The sequence below is a fragment of the Pocillopora verrucosa genome, chromosome 4 (genome assembly GCF_036669915.1).
Source record: "Pocillopora verrucosa isolate sample1 chromosome 4, ASM3666991v2, whole genome shotgun sequence".
NCBI classification, from domain to species: domain Eukaryota; kingdom Metazoa; phylum Cnidaria; class Anthozoa; order Scleractinia; family Pocilloporidae; genus Pocillopora; species Pocillopora verrucosa.
Window position 1 is genome coordinate 18,576,429 of NC_089315.1, and position 16,983 is coordinate 18,593,411.

General features: G+C 37.3%; 1 protein-coding gene across 2 annotated transcripts; it reads left to right on the forward strand.

Moving 5' to 3' along the window:
* Positions 1 to 452: 452 nt before the first annotated feature.
* Positions 453 to 16,358, forward strand: LOC131778091 (threonine--tRNA ligase 1, cytoplasmic). 2 transcript variants are annotated; one of them, XM_059094472.2, is made up of 23 exons: positions 453 to 612; positions 709 to 955; positions 3,211 to 3,292; positions 3,984 to 4,083; positions 4,322 to 4,355; positions 4,519 to 4,600; positions 5,364 to 5,493; positions 6,026 to 6,143; positions 6,860 to 6,924; positions 7,242 to 7,320; positions 7,668 to 7,751; positions 8,203 to 8,265; positions 8,503 to 8,601; positions 9,533 to 9,628; positions 9,717 to 9,787; positions 10,315 to 10,477; positions 10,803 to 10,940; positions 11,490 to 11,567; positions 12,010 to 12,110; positions 13,028 to 13,132; positions 13,464 to 13,536; positions 14,166 to 14,280; positions 15,348 to 16,358. In XM_059094472.2, the coding sequence occupies exons 2-23, from the start codon at positions 770 to 772 to the stop codon at positions 15,494 to 15,496; spliced, it is 2,211 nt and encodes a 736-aa protein (XP_058950455.2). In that variant the 5' UTR covers positions 453 to 612; positions 709 to 769; the 3' UTR covers positions 15,497 to 16,358. The 2 variants fall into 2 exon arrangements, with proteins under 2 accessions (XP_058950455.2, XP_058950456.2); XM_059094473.2 differs by lacking the exons at positions 453 to 612; positions 709 to 955 and adding an exon at positions 1,096 to 1,279.
* The last annotated feature ends 625 nt before the right edge of the window (positions 16,359 to 16,983 follow it).

A 16,983-nucleotide genomic window follows, 5' to 3' on the forward strand; every position in this document is an offset into this window, starting at 1 on the left:
ATACCGGGCACCTCGAACCTCATCTACTCGCGGCTTTAAAGCGTCACCCAATCGGGTCACCCCTTGAAATAATCTTGGAGGAACGTTGCAAGATACTCCCAAGCGCCCATCAAGAAAGCTGAGGGGAGTTTCTGATGATATTCTAAGTTGTTTTGGGTCCTTGCAATTCTTCTTTCATCGGAAGACGACCATTGAGCATTTTAAATACCGAATTGGAACAAACGCGTGACAAACTACGATTTTGAAGAGGCATAGCCTTTAGTGTTCGCTTGCCTCGACGCTGTAGGTTTTCGAATGAGAAAGTAGTAAGCTGATATCGGCTATGTTCGAAATGGATCATCAAGTTGTTAAAACAAGCCATGCTAAGGGGAAATTTGAAATTGTGTAACTAGCACACGACCACAGTACGCATTGCGTTACGTCCAGTCTAAAAAAAGGGGCAGTCTGGTACCGAGCTAAGAAATGTTTCCCTCTCAACTTAAAAGTTTACTGGAGAGTACGAAACACAGCGATGGAAAAGGCTGTCAGTGAGTGGATTTAAATGATATGACTTCAAAGAAACAAGAATTAACCTTTCGGTCAAATAACGTAACTCCATCCACAGTGTTAGCAGTAAGTATGAACGCGTCTACTCTTGATATTAAAGTAACTATTGCAGGAACTTGCAGGAGTTTAATTAATATTGTTCTAAAATCTGTCACTTATCAGCTCGGCGCTTGATCGATGTCAGTCGTAACTGTTATGCCGTCATCAATCGTCGTAAGATATTATGATCAGGACGCTAGCCGTTGCATTGCGACGGCAAACCACCTCAACGATCTTAAAACCACGAACGACAAAAATCAAGGATTTTTATGAAGATGTGTTTCGACATGGCAAACCGTTGAGGTTATTCTGTTGCTGTGGTTCTGGACCTATCAGACCTACTGATGATATAGTGGAATATCCTTTGGAGGTAAGAAAATTGACATAATCTTTTAAACAAAAGTCAAAAGTACGGTAATTTTGTAATAGGTTTAATCCGCCATCTTGTCTGAGTCCACGAGATTTCAGCTGAGTTGGCTTTTAAGCGTGCGCCTTACATGCAACAATTTCTCGTTAGAAATTTTTGTCACTTCCCACGTTGGTTATTAAATAAGCGTTTGGAATGTCGAATAATAGTGGCCTCGAGGAGAAAGTAGGAAACTTGAATATGGAAGAAAAGGATCCTAAGGCAAAAGCAGGAGCTAAAGGTAGAGACAAGAAAAAGAAAGCAGAAACAGGCGGATTTCCGTTGGAAGTAAGTCACGAAAGCGTGCGAGTGTACGTGTCGATCTCTCTCTAAATAGCAAAAATACTGTCTGGAAAATGAAGTCTTTTGTCTTTGCAATTGTGATGTCCGTGGCTTTGTTGTACTTACCATCAGGTTCATTAAGAAGGAACTGAATCTTGTTAAGTTTCGTTCAGAACGAAGACATCTTGCGAGGTCAACGACTAAGTATTGAGATAAATTTAGCTACTAGAGGACATCTAATTTGCATGTTCACGTGCACTTATCCCAAATTGGTAGCTTCGATCTTGGTTCCTCATTCTGATCCTGTGCATCGCGTTAGCTTTAACTCAATGCACAGGATTTGATGTGACGCAGCTGTCATGTCTGTGGCTTTGTTGTACGTACCATCTGTTTCATCAAGAAGGAATTGAATCTTGTTAAGTTTCGTTCAGAACATAGACATCTTACGAGGTCAACGGTTAAGTTAGCATCTGGAGGACATCTAATTTGCATGTTCACGGGCGCTCATCCAAAACTGATAGATTCGATCTTGGTTCCTCCTTCAGACTCTGTGCATTGTGTTAAATTTAACATTCTTACAATCCACTGAGATGTTGTATGCTGTAATTAAGATTTAATTGTAAATTATCGATTACTGACATAAACTGCAGGTCAGTTCCGCTAAACGGCTGATGCAATATTTTGATTTCTGTTTTGTACAAGTAAAAAAGAACATTTAGAAAGATTTTCGGTTAACTTCGTTCTTAACGAGAACAAAGCTCTCACCCCAGAAGTAAACCATCTTTTTGGCCAATGTTTTCTTAATAAAATATCTTTATGCGGAAATCTTGCGGAACGTTTAACTGTTCTACACAGATAAACGTGTCTATTCTAGTTCTCGGAAATTTTGACGTTTGGTACAAAAATAAGAATTATTTGTTCTTTGTTGAAAGCGAACTTTGTATTGTGCCAAAAAGCCTTTGGGTTCTGGACTTGGGAACAGTTTGTTTGGGATCTCTCCAGCAAGTGAAATTGTCGCACATTCAAATTGTTCAATGAAGCATCTTTCTTTTCAACACTCAAGTGACTTTTACAGTGCTAATATCGTCATTTGACTTAAAGAAAGAGTGAAAATTTACTGCATTTTTGGGTCCAGAAAAAATTTCCTCAGAGGACTTCAGGGCAAATTATCGCTTGAAATTATGTGTTAGTTGAAACAAAAGGCATTCAGGAAAAAAAGGCAAAATTTTTGAAAATTTTTGCATTGGAATGAAATATGTCATTTTTTATTGAAAATTCAGTTTCACTTTGATTATGTTGGGCACAATATTTTACATATCCAGGGTTATCAAAATAAACTGGAAACTGGTGCTTTCCACTGTCAAGGTCCTGTTAGGAGGGGAGGTCTAAATGTCCCCCTCTGAGTTTCAAACCTTTTCAAACAATTTAATGTCACAATACAAAGAGGAAGTACTTTGGAAAATTTAACTTTATAATGAAATACAATTTCTTCTGCCAAAAGTGCTGCTAGTTGCTGACTAATGTTTAAAACACCAATGTTGTAATTGATTTCACTTTTCTCTTTGTTGCTGTCTTAATTTTGTGTCAGTGACTTGTTGTTTGTTGTCATTTCAGCTCTTTCATATCAACATTTCACTGTCTTCTCTGTGAAACAAGTCCTCTATTCTGAATGTCTGTTGCTCAATTATCAGCTTGGAAACATGACATTGATGAAAATAATACTGTTTAGTGCAATCTACTCGTACACTTGTACTACAGTCTGGTTACTCAAAATGATAACCTTAGATATATGTTTTTTTTTATTGCAAGGTTCTTTCTATCTGTAATCATTGTCACATTTGATTATACCTAACATTGAATGCCAGTGCAATATCCTTTATACATTAGCCAAGAGGTCTTACTTTTTTTTCCTAACAAATGTAATAATTGCTTTTTAGTTGAACCCACCTCCAGCCTTTCTAGATGAAAGAGTAAAGCTTTTTGATAGACTGAAGGCAGAATATGATGCTAAAATTGAAGGTATAGAATTGTTTATTTTGTTCTTTAGTGTAGTGGTGACCAACTAGAGGGGATAGGGACAATCATGTAATGCATGGTTGTTATTTAGCCTTTTTGCTCTTAACATCTCATTAGCGATTCTCCTTACCTTGTGCAATGCAATTTGTATAATTTAAGCTCTTAGAATCTGGTGTTAGATCAACTGATAATCCTCTAATTGAAATATCTCATTATTCTCATTACTTGTCTGCTTGATATTGTATTGATATCACAAAGAGAAATTCTGTCTTGGTCACTCATGGGAGTTAAAGGGTTAAGAGGTATCAAATTATCATTACTACCCTAGCAAGGAATCAGTGCCAAGCTGCTTTGTCTTGAGTTATACTTTGTTTACTTTATGTTAGCTTCCTTAACTGATGACAGATTATTTCTTTGTTGGCTACACTGTAGTTATGTGAATGGTGGTTCATCCTAAAAATTCTCTCTAGTTGATAATTTTCCTACCTCTTATTGCTTTCTTGCAAGGAGAGTAACTAAATTCCAAGGAGGATTTAGATTTTGATCACTCTTGAATGTGACAACAGGTGTGGCATGCATTTGTTAAATTAAAATGGCATGAAGGAGTAAGAAGTTTATTGGTTTTTATAGAAAGTGTAGTTATCACCAACATTTCCAAACTTTTTTTGTGCTGAAAATTCTTTCTTCATTGCAGCCAAAGATAAAACACCAATTAAGGTGACTCTACGAGATGGTAAAGTTGTAGATGGACAGGCCTGGAAGACAACCCCTTATGATATAGCAAGTTCTATTAGGTATGGTTTAGATTTGTCAAAACCTGTTCAATCCTTTGATTGCCCAGAGATACCTGTATGAAGACCCACACAGGCAGCTGATATAGAAGTTGAACTGTTGCAACTAATAGACTGTGAATGGCCTTTTTTTTAACTTGAAAATGTAAAGTCAACTGTACTGAGGAAACTATAGCTGGATAACCTGAAGCTTTTCCTAAGCTACAATTTCACTTGTATCATTTCCTCTTTTGTTTTGTAGCCAAGGACTTGCTGATAACACTGTTGTTTGCAAGGTGAGTTTGTTGTTCTAAAAGTATTACTGGTATATCTACTTCAGATATAGTAGTTTTGAGTTTTGAAGAGGTTTATTTTCCTTTTGTGATTTTCACACTTACATTTTGAGGTACACTGTGTGGAGTATCAAAGCCTAAAAAGTTATGTTTAATTACGTTTTAGGTTAATGGTAAAGTGTTTGATTTGGACAGAGTTCTTGAAGGAGACTGTACTCTAGAATTTTTAAAATTTGAAGACGATGAAGGTAACTGAGGACAGTCAAGATTGATTGTGTTTTGATGAGTAATTTTACTACTGTTCTGTAATAGCCATTCCCACATAGAGTATTCTATATTTTATGAAGTCCAATCAAAAGGTATTTATCTGGAAGTCCACGCCAAAGTGAAGTAACTCATGAATAGCAGTGTCATTTGATGGGTAAGGGGTCCTACAAAAAGCCTATGTGAAGTGATTGGCTAAGGTTGTTTTTTTAGCCCTTCACACCTTAACATCAGTATGCAAACTCTCTATACTATGCTCAATACACTTCTTAAGGTACTGACAAGGAGAATTTGTTTAACAATCAAGAGCTTCTTTAGTTGGTTTCCTTTATTCTCATAACCTAAATATGTGATTCAGGGATGATATTGTAAGGAGAAATTTGGTGCTAATCACTCTTAGGGGTTAAAGGGTTAAGCTGAATGAGTGTAAATTTACAGACAGATTGAACCTCACTTATGACAATGACTGACAAACAATGCTTGAATTTTGCTGCCAACAGTGCTATGACAAAACTTAAAATCTGTTTCCACCAAACAGACTTCACATTCAACTGACAAACAAATCTGCGCTTGAGTCAAATAGAGCCTCCCACCCAAGTTGCAAAATATTAGTTGCTGCCAGTGGCAACAGTCCTGTCAGGAAATGACCATGCCTGGATAATCATACCATGCAATTAACCATTCTTTATTGTTAGGTGTTGCTATTGAATTAAAATTAATTATAGATTTGTTCTTTATATCAAATAGCCAAAGCAGTCTTTTGGCATTCTAGTGCCCATATTATGGGTGAAGCCATGGAGAGACATTATGGGGGGTATCTGTGTTATGGACCTCCTATAGAAGAGGGATATTACTATGACATGTTCTTGGATGGAAGGTAAAGGATGCAATTTGTATTCAGTTTCAGTGCTACTATTGTAGTAATCCAGTGTATCCTCTCTGTTCCAAGGAGTTTCACCTTCAACTATCAATACAGGTTCATGCAGAAGGGTGATGATAAGTGAGAAAAATATTAATTTGGGGATATTGTTGGAATTCACACTAAATCTTTCTGTTGAAAATTGATCAATATCAGTATGAAAGCAACTGCACACCTAAACAAGTTACAAGGGGAGGGGTAGGTGTACAGTTTCCCAGATCCTGTTATTAATCCACAAAAGTTATATAGCATTATAATAAATATTAAATGCACCTGTACAAGAAATGTTGGAATTGAAATTTAACCTATGGAAGCATGGATTAAATTTTATTTCTTATTCAGCTATTGTTGGAAAATTTTTGTTTGCACTGTTTTGAAGTTCTTTAAAGTCCTGGAAACTTTTTTTAAGGTGTCAATTCTTGTGAGATGTTATTGTTTATTATGATTATGTCATCTCTTACACTCTCTGGATTCTTTATGCTGACTGTAGGCAGGTGTCATCCAATGACTATCCCTCTCTTGATTCTTTGACGAAGTCCATTGTGAAGGAGAAACAACCATTTGTAAGACTTGAGCTGTCAAAAGAAGACCTCTTAGAGATGTTCAAGGTATCACTTTTTCATTATTTAGTAGAGACTCACAGCAACATAAGTGTTCCAATATGGCCCCCTTCCCTCTCTCTTCACTTTCCCTTGCACCCAAATGCATTTACATTACTTTGAAATAGTTGTTAATTGGTATTTGTTTGTGCCTCATACTTTTGCAGCAACAATATACTTCTGTATAAAGGCTTGCAGTATGCTTTGTTCTAAACATTGTTGGTTCTTAACCAAAAAAATCCATGTTGTTCACCTCGCACAATAAATCTGGATAACAATTTAGGTGCAAAATGTTGACTCCCATTTTTCCCCTTGGTGAATTTTTGTAAAGCCAACTCCACCTCCTTCCCTTGGGCTACCTGTCGCAAAGCTTTAGAATTGAATATTTTCCCTTCATATTAGAACATTTATGCTATAATGTACACTTTTGTTTTAACAATATTGATCATTCAAAGCTGCAAACCAAATGTCTAAATCTCGTGACAATGTCTGACTAAACTTGGCACATCACTGGCAGAATCTTTATTGAGATCTTGTATAATGGCTGGACAAGTTTTGTAACAAGTAACTAGTATGTTATATTAAGAGATACTTGTGTTATTATTAACTGTTGTAAGTTTTGTACAAAGAGGAACTTGGTCTGATGCGAATTGTAGGTCCTTTTAAGGAGGAAAAAAAAACATCTACAGCTATGTCATTTTTAAAGGCTTTGTTCTCTTTTACAGTACAATGAATTTAAATGCAGGATTATAAGGGAAAAAGTAAAAACCCCCACCACCACTGTCTACAGGTAAGTGTGGAAATATATTTACTTTTAACTCCCATGACTGACCAAGATTAATTTCTCCTTACAATATCAATACAATATCAAACAGGCAAGTGATGAGAATAAAGAATAATATCAATTAGGGAATTATTAGTTGATCCAATGCCAAATTCTCCAAACTTACATAATTATAAGAATTGTGTGGCAGACAGTAAGAAATAAAAGAAACCTTGGGAGTGAAAGGATTAAATCAAGAGGCTGGGCAGTGATAAGTACATTTTGACAAGAATAGAATGTTTCAACAAGATGCTAAAAGTGCTGTGATGTTTATGTTGTTTAAGGTGTGGGCCACTTATTGACTTGTGCCGCGGTCCTCATGTAAGACATACTGGAAAGATAAAAGCCATGGCAGTCACTAAGGTATATGGTGAAGTATAGGGACTGTGTTAGATGCTTTTGTTTTAATTCACTGAATTGTGAGGATATGTTAGACCTTCTGGGGCTAAATTTGCCATTTTTTTGTTTACCTCAAACATAGTTTTACTATTTCAACAAAAGTTTCCAAAAAAATTATTGTAAAATATTGAAATTCATTCAAGTTGTTTACATTGATTTTCTGAACTGAATTCTTTGAGCTGCCTAAGTTTAAGAAGCCAATTATAATGTTTAATATGTTTCCTTTGAGTCATTCGTTTGCCTTTATTTGCGTGTTGTGCCTGTAAAATGTAGTGCACTTCAACATTGACCTTTGACTCCTCTGCCTTCAGAACTCTGCCACATACTGGGAAGGAAACTGCGAAGCAGAATCTCTCCAGCGGCTCTACGGAATCTCATTCCCAAATGAGAAACAGGTGAATTCAACAAAATTATTAACATCTCATATTTCTGGTTTCTGTACTTTTGTATTATGAAATCTTGAATTTATAAGTAGGTCTTTTGCAATACTTATAAAGAGGTTAGATTTTTTGTTCTAATGATATAAATTCCTTCCTTACTTAAGTTACAGAGTGTATTTTGTTACATTTCTTCATTGGTTAAAGCTTCACAGCCAAGTGGTGGCAGGTGAAAAACTTTTTTGGTAGAAGCATTAACAGAAGCCATGCATTATTTCAAAAATTGTGGTTTCCAGATTTTCTTGATCTTAAAGTATGTTTGCCCTAGTTTGCCTTTGTTAGAACCAAGGTCAGCTTTAGGGAATTGAGAACCGCAACCACGATTATATTTAATAACCCACATACATGAAACTGTTTTATGCCAATACAAGCCCACTGAAGTCTACTTTTTATTCTTTTACTTAACCAGATGAAAGATTGGAAGAAATTTCAGGAGGAAGCTGCTAAAAGAGATCACAGAAAATTAGGCAGGGTATGAGAATGAGCATTTTTTTATATAAGGGGGCTGCCTAATTCTCCCTTTATTGCTAGTTTCCAAGCTATCAGAATGATTTTTATTTATATATTTTATTCAAATAGTGGTCACAAAGTTAACAACATGCCATATGCTAAGTGATCTGATTGCAAAATGTTTCATCAATACAGTGTATGTTTAAGCAGCGGTGGGCCAAGATTCATTATGCTAAATGATGATTTGTTTCCTATTCAGGATCACGAATTGTTTTTCTTCCATGAGTTAAGCCCTGGAAGCTGTTTCTTTTTGCCGAAAGGAGCCCACATCTACAACACACTAATAAATTTCCTTAAGGTACTGTTCCCTTTGAAATATCTCTAACAGGAGTTGCTAGTAATTTTTTGGTTCTAAGATATTTCCTTCTTATCATTTCTTTGTTAAAAAATGTGAAAGTCTGTACTCTAGTCACTCATTCAGCCAGAGCTTGTCCCAGTTTCCATAGTATATTGGGACTAGCAGTATTTCTATTCCCACTTGGATAGGATTCTAATCCATTGCAAGGTTACCCCCACGCATTTTGTCTGCATTTCCTGACAAGTTGTCTGTACTCATTTATAATCTTGGGTGGAGAGAAGCACTGTAAAAGTTTAGCCTGTATAGCCTCAAGCCTGGACCTCCTGCATGCTAACTGTTCTGCCACCATGTTTCCACCATTTACCTGAGATCTGACGGTTAATTCTCCCCTCTAGGTGATACACGTTTCCTTGAAATAAGTTTTGAGAATTTGCTGTTAGATTAAGATAATAACTTTCACTTGATTAGTTTGAGTAGTCTCGTCTCCTGTTTGCTGGACAGCGTTTGGATATTACAAGAAGAAGTTAGTCACTTCTGGGATTTAAAAGGTTAAACCACAATATTATTCTGGGATTATGGCAAAGGAAGATCAAAGGGAAAATAAAAGCCAATCAGTTAGCTTGCTGAACTTTGGAGTAAGGGTTAAAGCATATTTCAATATTGATCATCTTGAAACCAAAATCAAAGAAATATCAATGGCCAATCAGAACAATGGAAAAATCACTAGAACCCAATCAGAACTCAAAGTAAAAACTAACAAACTGACCCAAGAACGGTAAAGCGGTAATTTATGGACCAATCACAGAGATGATTGATGACTGTTTGAATACTGGGACAACCACTCATCCAAATTGGCCTTTTTGGTCATCTGTAGACCTTTGTGCAAATGAATTCTAACGTCACACAAATCTCTTACTTTTTATTACATTAGGAAGAGTACAAAAAGCGAGGTTTCCAGGAAGTTATTTCACCAAACATCTATAGCACTAAGTTGTGGGAGACTTCGGGACACTGGCAACATTACTCTGTAAGAATAAAAGGTCATATTTTATTCTGATCCTTATGATACTCTAAATACAAGCAGCGTTTTGAATATCACAGTGTTTCTCTCCCAGGAAAACATGTTCTCTTTTGAGGTGGAGAAGGAACGGTACGCTCTAAAGCCCATGAATTGTCCAGGACATTGGTATGTATTCTCTTGGGCTTCTCAATTTTTAATGGTAGTAGGACTGAGTGGAGTCCAATTCGGTCTGTAATCATATGAGTGTTGACGAAATCGGACGACTGCGAAGCGGGAGTCTGATTATTTTACCTCTACAAATTTGAATGTGATTGGCGTATTGAACTGTCCGATAACAACTTGGCAAATGAAATAGTGAAAAATTGGGGTTTTTCAACTAATCACCATCGATGAAATTGAAAAAAAAGGCCTTGGTCCTTGAATGAGCCTTTGTGTTTTTCCAAATTTGCATAATCCCTAATCAGCCTGTAGTCATTACGAGAACATAATGCCCCTCTTTGATCTTGCTCATAGCCAATCAGAGCACGCGTTCTATCGGCCATAATCTCACGCCATGTAATAATCACCAATAGGTCCTCTTTTTATCTGCTCCTTGATTCTTAGAGATAAGGTGAAATCTTGATATCATGGATTTTATCTTGCGAGAAGAGTTACCCTCTTGCATGTTCTGTTCACATTTGACTTTCTTCCAGTGTAATGTTTGACCATCGTCCACGGTCTTGGCGTGAGCTTCCACTGAGGATGGCAGACTTCGGAGTGCTTCATCGTAATGAACTGTCTGGTACACTTACTGGACTGACCCGAGTCAGAAGATTTCAACAAGATGATGCTCATATCTTTTGTAGACCAGATCAGGTACGAGTTTTACTTTAACTTAAACCTTTCACTCCCAAGATCTATTACCTATTATCTGCACTGTCTTTTACGTATTGGAGAGCGTTTTTCCATATGTACGTAAATTTGGGGATATGCTTGTAATACGTGGTTGTTAGAGGTCGGAAATTTTCAAGTGGAAAAATAATTCGTGGCAGAAGCAAAAGGTGAGAAAATTTTTCTAACCAGCAGGAAGTAATATTTCTTAGATGTATCAAGAAAAACGTTTTCAGTGGGTATTAAGGAATTCTGAAGACGTGAGTATACGGTTGAATGGGACTTATCAGTGCCTGTCTTTTTATTTCAGATTGGTGAAGAAATCAAAGGCTGCCTGGATTTCCTGAAGTTCGTGTACAACAAGTTTGGTTTCTCCTTCAAACTTTTCCTGTCCACCAGACCTGAGAAGTACATGGGTAAGCTGGAGCTTTGGGACAGTGCTGAGAAGGTGCGATTACTGATCACTGATCACTGTGATAGCGCTTTTCGATTGTGAGTCGTGAAAGCAAAAATTGAAAATTGCTCTAATGCTCTTTTTCACTGGATCTGTCTTAAACGAAACAAAAAAATTGTTAAGCTCTCGATGGTTTCCTTTTTTTTACAAGCGTGAGACGAAGACAAGCTTCTTACTCCCGTTTAAAAGCGAAGTGGAGTCTGAGGGTTTGAGATTCGATTCTTCATGAAGATTCCAATTTTTTTTCTGTCCCACGCTCGTGACAGGGTGAAAAAAAACGTCTCCTAGGGATCTGTCTGTAATAAGTTTCAGAATACATGAATAGATATAGGCTTCTGTGCATATCGCGTACAGTGTTAAACCTTTGCATGAAAAATTTGCCCAGTAATGATTGATCAGCAAGCAAAGAATCTTTCGATCGTTTAACAAATTCTCCTTGTTTGTAGCATAGGACATGTATAGAGAACAATGTGTAGAATTTTCATTTTGATGTTGGTGTGCCAGGATCAGGAGGTCATAGAGTTTTGTCATTGATTTATTTAGGAGCTGGAACGACGTCTCAATGAGTTTGGAATGACTTGGAAGTTGAACCCAGGAGATGGAGCATTTTATGGACCCAAGGTACACCACTAGCTCACAAATTTTCTGTGTCTGTGGGGCGGTTCGGTTTTTATCGAGTGAATTTCATGGAAATGACCGAGTTCCGCAGTTAACGGTCGGTCCATCGATTCCTGTAAACATCCGGGCATTTCTTTGCGCAGCAGTATTGAACCGCTGAGAATCGTATGACTACCGTAGGCTCCAAAAGCTTGTCCACAGTGGCCAGCTTTCAAGGAGCTTTGGATTGATAAGAAAGTCGTGCACTACTGATAGTCAATTAAATGGTAAACAGTGAAGTGACTTCTTCCTGAGCAAATAACTCTTTTAGGTAGCTTTTTTTTACTTGTGGAATATAACCAAGTTTGTGATCAGTTTGGATGAATTCAAAGGTACTTGGCACTATCACTGGTCCTGTTTAAGGTGCGCTTTAGTTGTCAGTGTGATCCATGTTTTTCTTTGCCAGATTGATATTCAGATTCAAGACGCACTCCGCCGGTATCACCAGTGTGCAACCATACAACTTGACTTCCAGCTGCCAGAAAGATTCAACCTAACTTTTGTCAGGTGAGAGAAGGTCGGATGTTAGTTTTCAGTCTTCTCATCGAGAGATTGGCGAAGACTGTCATAGCGTTTTTTTTTCTCTTATAAAAAATCTTTAACTTGAGCGAAGCTGGAGAGATTACCATTTGAATTTTCTTGGATAAATTGCCATCTTCTTGATAGTATAGTTCATTGACGTTTTTCTGTTGGATTTGGTAATCCGACCTTTAAATGGCAATTTATACTGGAGTGAAGGCCGAAAAATATTTCACAGACTCGTGATTTTCTAATTTTTCCCCCCCCCTCCCTCAAATATCCCGCAGCTTCTGTCTTTCGCTACTGATAGTGAAGAGTATGAGCCACTGAGTGAAGAATATGTTCGTATGAAAAACCTCTACTGTAGATACGATGGGGTGTTGCACACTCAAGTGGAAATAATAATTATTTTTTGTTTTTTTTTGTCTTTTTTTTTTTAAACCTATGCTTTTATCACAAAACACAATTCTACAAAACATTACTTACAATGCAAGACTCATTACACTACTCTACTTACAGAAAAATACTTATGATGTTTACAATGTAGGTTACTCGTGCTAGCAATACAGTACTGAATATGGTTACTTACAAAAAATATAATTACTAGCAATTCGGGCTACTTACACTACTAATAATACAATAATCTACTTACAATGTTACTTTCTGAATATACAGTTACTTACAATACATTATACGGTATATTGTCTTTGAGGAGGCAGGAGTACTTCTCAATAACACATATAATTAAGACAAATTTTCAAGATTATATTTAACGAGTAGCTTACTGATAAAGTCCTGAAAGGAGATGGTCAGGCTATTTAACATGGCTGAATAAATATAATGGCGCATAGATAAGGTGTTGTAGTTGAATTTCTGTATTGTTGTTGTGTCATTTGATGATTTAGTGGCGATGGCGATGAGAAGAAAAGGCCTGTCATCATTCACCGCGCCATATTGGGCTCCGTAGAGAGAATGATTGCTGTCCTTACTGAGAATTTTGGTGGGAAATGGTAAATAACGAGTAGTACCTTATTTATTGGTAATAAACGATAAACAGTAGATGAATAGAGTGCTTTTGTATTGAGTGTCGCAAAACCAAAACCAAAGTAGTCACAACAGCCAATCAATAGAAAGGAAATTACTTTTATGAGCCAATCAGAGCGTGATTTGTTGTAGTTTTGCATCTGATTGGTTAAGAAAAGTGGCGCGAGTTTTCTAAACCAACCACATAACGAAGTAAAGCAAAAACAAAGTAATCCCGGATTTCTTTCGACATTCAATTGAAAACTGCTCCAGTGATTGATTTTGTGATTTGTAAACTGTTTTATTTTGTTGTTGCAGGCCGTTCTGGCTTTCTCCAACTCAAGCCATTGTCATTCCTGTTTCACCTAAGTACGAAGACTATGCAGTCAAGGTATGTAAATACTTTCATTTAAATGTTATCCATGCGTACTAGTGGCGCCATTCCTCGTCAGAGCATGTCTAGTAATGCATATGACCACACTTCACAATAATTTCTATTCAATGTAAATGATGGAGTCGAAACTTCACCATCAACACCTGAAATGACGACATCGTGAGATAAACGGTAGCACTTCTAAAAGATTGTATTTCATTACGATTCATGTTCACAACTGTATATCTTTTCTGGGAGACTCCAAATTTCGTGCCGATGGCGTTAATCTGGTTTTCTTGCGGCTATTATTCGTTTCTTAGCAAGGAAGCACTATAACTAGAAGTGGATTTCAGTCTCTCAGCTTTACGGATTTCATTAACATGCGGGAATCCTCCCTTCCTTTGCATTTTCAAGGACTTAACGAAAACACTTCCACGGTGCCACGCGTGTCGACAAGTTTACGCGCGCGTAAGGGTTTTGTCTTAGGGCACAGCAGCCTATCACACCATCGGCAGCCGCTTATGGAAACATTTATTGAAGCCTCTGCGGATCACTTTTGATGCATGATCTAAAACTGCTCTTACGGCCAGAAGTGAGAATTCACAAATCGGAAATGGTATTTAATAGTGTCGTATTTTGTTGTGTAGGTGAAGACTACCGTGTTCAGTGCAGGTTATCAGGCCGATGTTGACCTCGATCATGGCACCACACTGAACAAGAAGATCAGGAACGCACAGCTTGCTCAGTACAACTTCATATTTGGTAAGACAACTTACTGTGTATTGCTGAAAAGAAAGATGCAGTGTGGGAATTCTAATTGATACTTTTTGCTTCGACGCAAAATTTTATACTTCAAATGCAAGAACAAAAAATAGCTATGGTAGAATGAATTCTCCTTCATTGAATTCAAAGGCGCCTGCGAATTCAGCATCCCAACGGAAGGAAGAAGGGAAAGTGAGCACAAACCACGATCATTAAACACGTCGCGCTCCAATTTTTTATCCCCGCCTCACACTCCCATTTTATAAATAAATGAAATGAACTGACATTTGACAGTAAGAAGATTTTAAGTGGTTTTCAAAGTTGAACTGCTATTAAAGCAATAGCAAAATGGCAAAGAGAGTAAATTTTGTTTCGATCGAGTTGATCACGTGCCACTCATTTACTAATTGGGTGCACTACTGAATACCTAGTTGTGAAGTGGGAATCTGATCATGTATAAATTTAAAAAGTAGTAAATTGACCTGTCGATGATTTCAGGTAACGAACTGATTTTCACGATGAACCGCTATTTCAGAAAATTGCTTCTTTCTCCTATGTGCGCAGACCTTTTAGGGTGTTTAACGATCAGATGTTAACAGCCTTCTGTCGGCTGTTAACAGTTGAGACCTTGTTCCGTCAGGACCGCAACCTGGACAGAACCGTCGACTATGAAATAAATTCAGCCCTTCGCGAAATTCTAAAGAATAATGTTGATTTCTGTTCGTAAGAATTTGGCGAACGGCTGAATGTCTTAACCGTCTTTACAGGAGCCACATTTCAACCTCAGCATGACTTGTGAACAGCATTGATTTCCAAAAAGAAACATAAATATTTCGTTGTCAGGGTTCTAGTTCTCGAACCAGGCCCATTTTGGCGATGTTATGTTGTTGGTTTCAAAATGTACAGAATATTAAAACGAACACATTGAGTGCTTTTTTTCCTAATTATATCGGCTTTTGTTTCGCAATAGTCTCGTTGCCGTTACCGTCGAGGTTTGCTAAAGGTCTCGCATCCAACAGACGGTAAGCTCCTTAGGGTTGAAATTGTTTCATCTTGTTTCCTTTCAGTTGTGGGCGAAAAGGAAGAAAATTCCAACACGGTCAATGTCCGTACCCGCGACAATAAAGTTCACGGGGAGAAGACTGTCGATGAAGTGCTTGAAAAGTTTGCCCATCTCTCCAAGGAACGAATCAGGGACAGCGAGGAGGAATTTTGAAATGACAATAATTTAGAACGCATGGTTCTTTCGTAAATTGCTATAACCAGCAACTAAAAAAAGGGAAAGAAGAGGGGAAATAGGGAGGCAGGGGCTGGAAATCAGTTTTAGGAAGTTGTTCAATGTGACTAGAGGACAAAAAGTGTATCTTTTAGGTGTAACACGAGCTAACACATGTCAGTATATGGTATTGTATTGAACTCTTTGCACCTTAATACAGTATCAGTATGCATTCTCTCCATGCTGTATACGTTTCCTGAGGTGCTGCCAAGGAAAATTTGTGAAACAATTAACATTTTCTCTAGTCGGTGGTCCTTACCCTCATTCTTGTGACCTTAAAGTTTGATTCAGAGGTGATATTGTGAGGAGTATTAGGACGCCAGTCACACTTAGGGGGTTAGAAGGTTAATGTAGGACTAACTCCACTCGACAGATTTTGAAAAAAAAAAAAAAGAAATTTTTCATGACGATTCGAAATACGTTATTGCTGAATAATAATAGCAGCTAACCAAAGCTATATGGATTTCCGCCCCGCCCTTTCCTATTCCATTCAAACTAACCATAAGCAACTGCTTAAACTTGTTTTTATTTTTGTTTCCGTTTTGTGGTAATCTATTAGTACCACATTTTCAAATTGGTTTGCCGTAGTGTCACGTCCTCTACTAGCTCGCCGTGCATTAAGAATTCTTTACTCTAATTCACAAAATGAAATGTATGAAATTTGTTAAAAGTAAACCTCGGGGGAAGGTTAAGTTTACAGACGTAGTTAGTATTTAGACGTGCTGTGAAAAGACGAGGATGTCTGTGTGAATTGCATGTGGCAATGACAACATGGCTATTATTAAAACAATGTTAGAACTTACTTTTGATGCGTCTCAGAGTGGTTGGTTTGTTCTTACTAGTTATTCTTCGCCTTTGGTGGGTGTTCTTGTTTTCCTTTTTGTTGTTTTTGTTACTGAAATACTTTTATACTTATTTTCTGCTAGTGAAAAGTTTTGGTTAGATCCTGTTTTAAGAAAGTAATTTCACAGAGCGCCAGTGAAACCCCTTACATAAAGAACGAGGAGTAACTTATTTCCTTTTTGTACAGTGTTAAAAATAATTACGTGACGTAATTTCGGTTTTGGTCAAGGAAAAAAGGGATGGAACCGAGAGAACAAGAGCACAAGGAAGGCAGACAGACGGACGGTTATGATTACATAGACAGTGATAGAGACGGAAGTGAGGATATATTTATTCGATTTAAGCATTAACCGAGAGAGGAATGGAGTTGGAGCTGACACAAAAAGTTCAGGGTTGGGTTTATGCGTAGCTAATATCTTGAATTTCCTTTGGAAGTTTGAGATGGACACTGCTTTGAAATAAACTTTCCTTTCGGGGCATAATTCTAGCCAAAGTATTTTTTCAGTCAACCTTTAAGAGGTATGCTTTTGAAGCGTACTACTTCTGCTCCATCACGTTGTCCTTTTTGTGGTTAAAATGTGGAA

Coding starts and splice junctions, on each gene's coding strand:
- LOC131778091 (XM_059094472.2), top strand. CDS start 770: ATGATCAGGACGCTAGCCGTTGCATTGCGACGGCAAACCACCTCAACG. Junction 5,494..6,025: donor GACATGTTCTTGGATGGAAG/GTAAAGGATGCA, acceptor TGCTGACTGTAG/GCAGGTGTCATCCAATGACT. Junction 11,568..12,009: donor GAGCATTTTATGGACCCAAG/GTACACCACTAG, acceptor TTTCTTTGCCAG/ATTGATATTCAGATTCAAGA.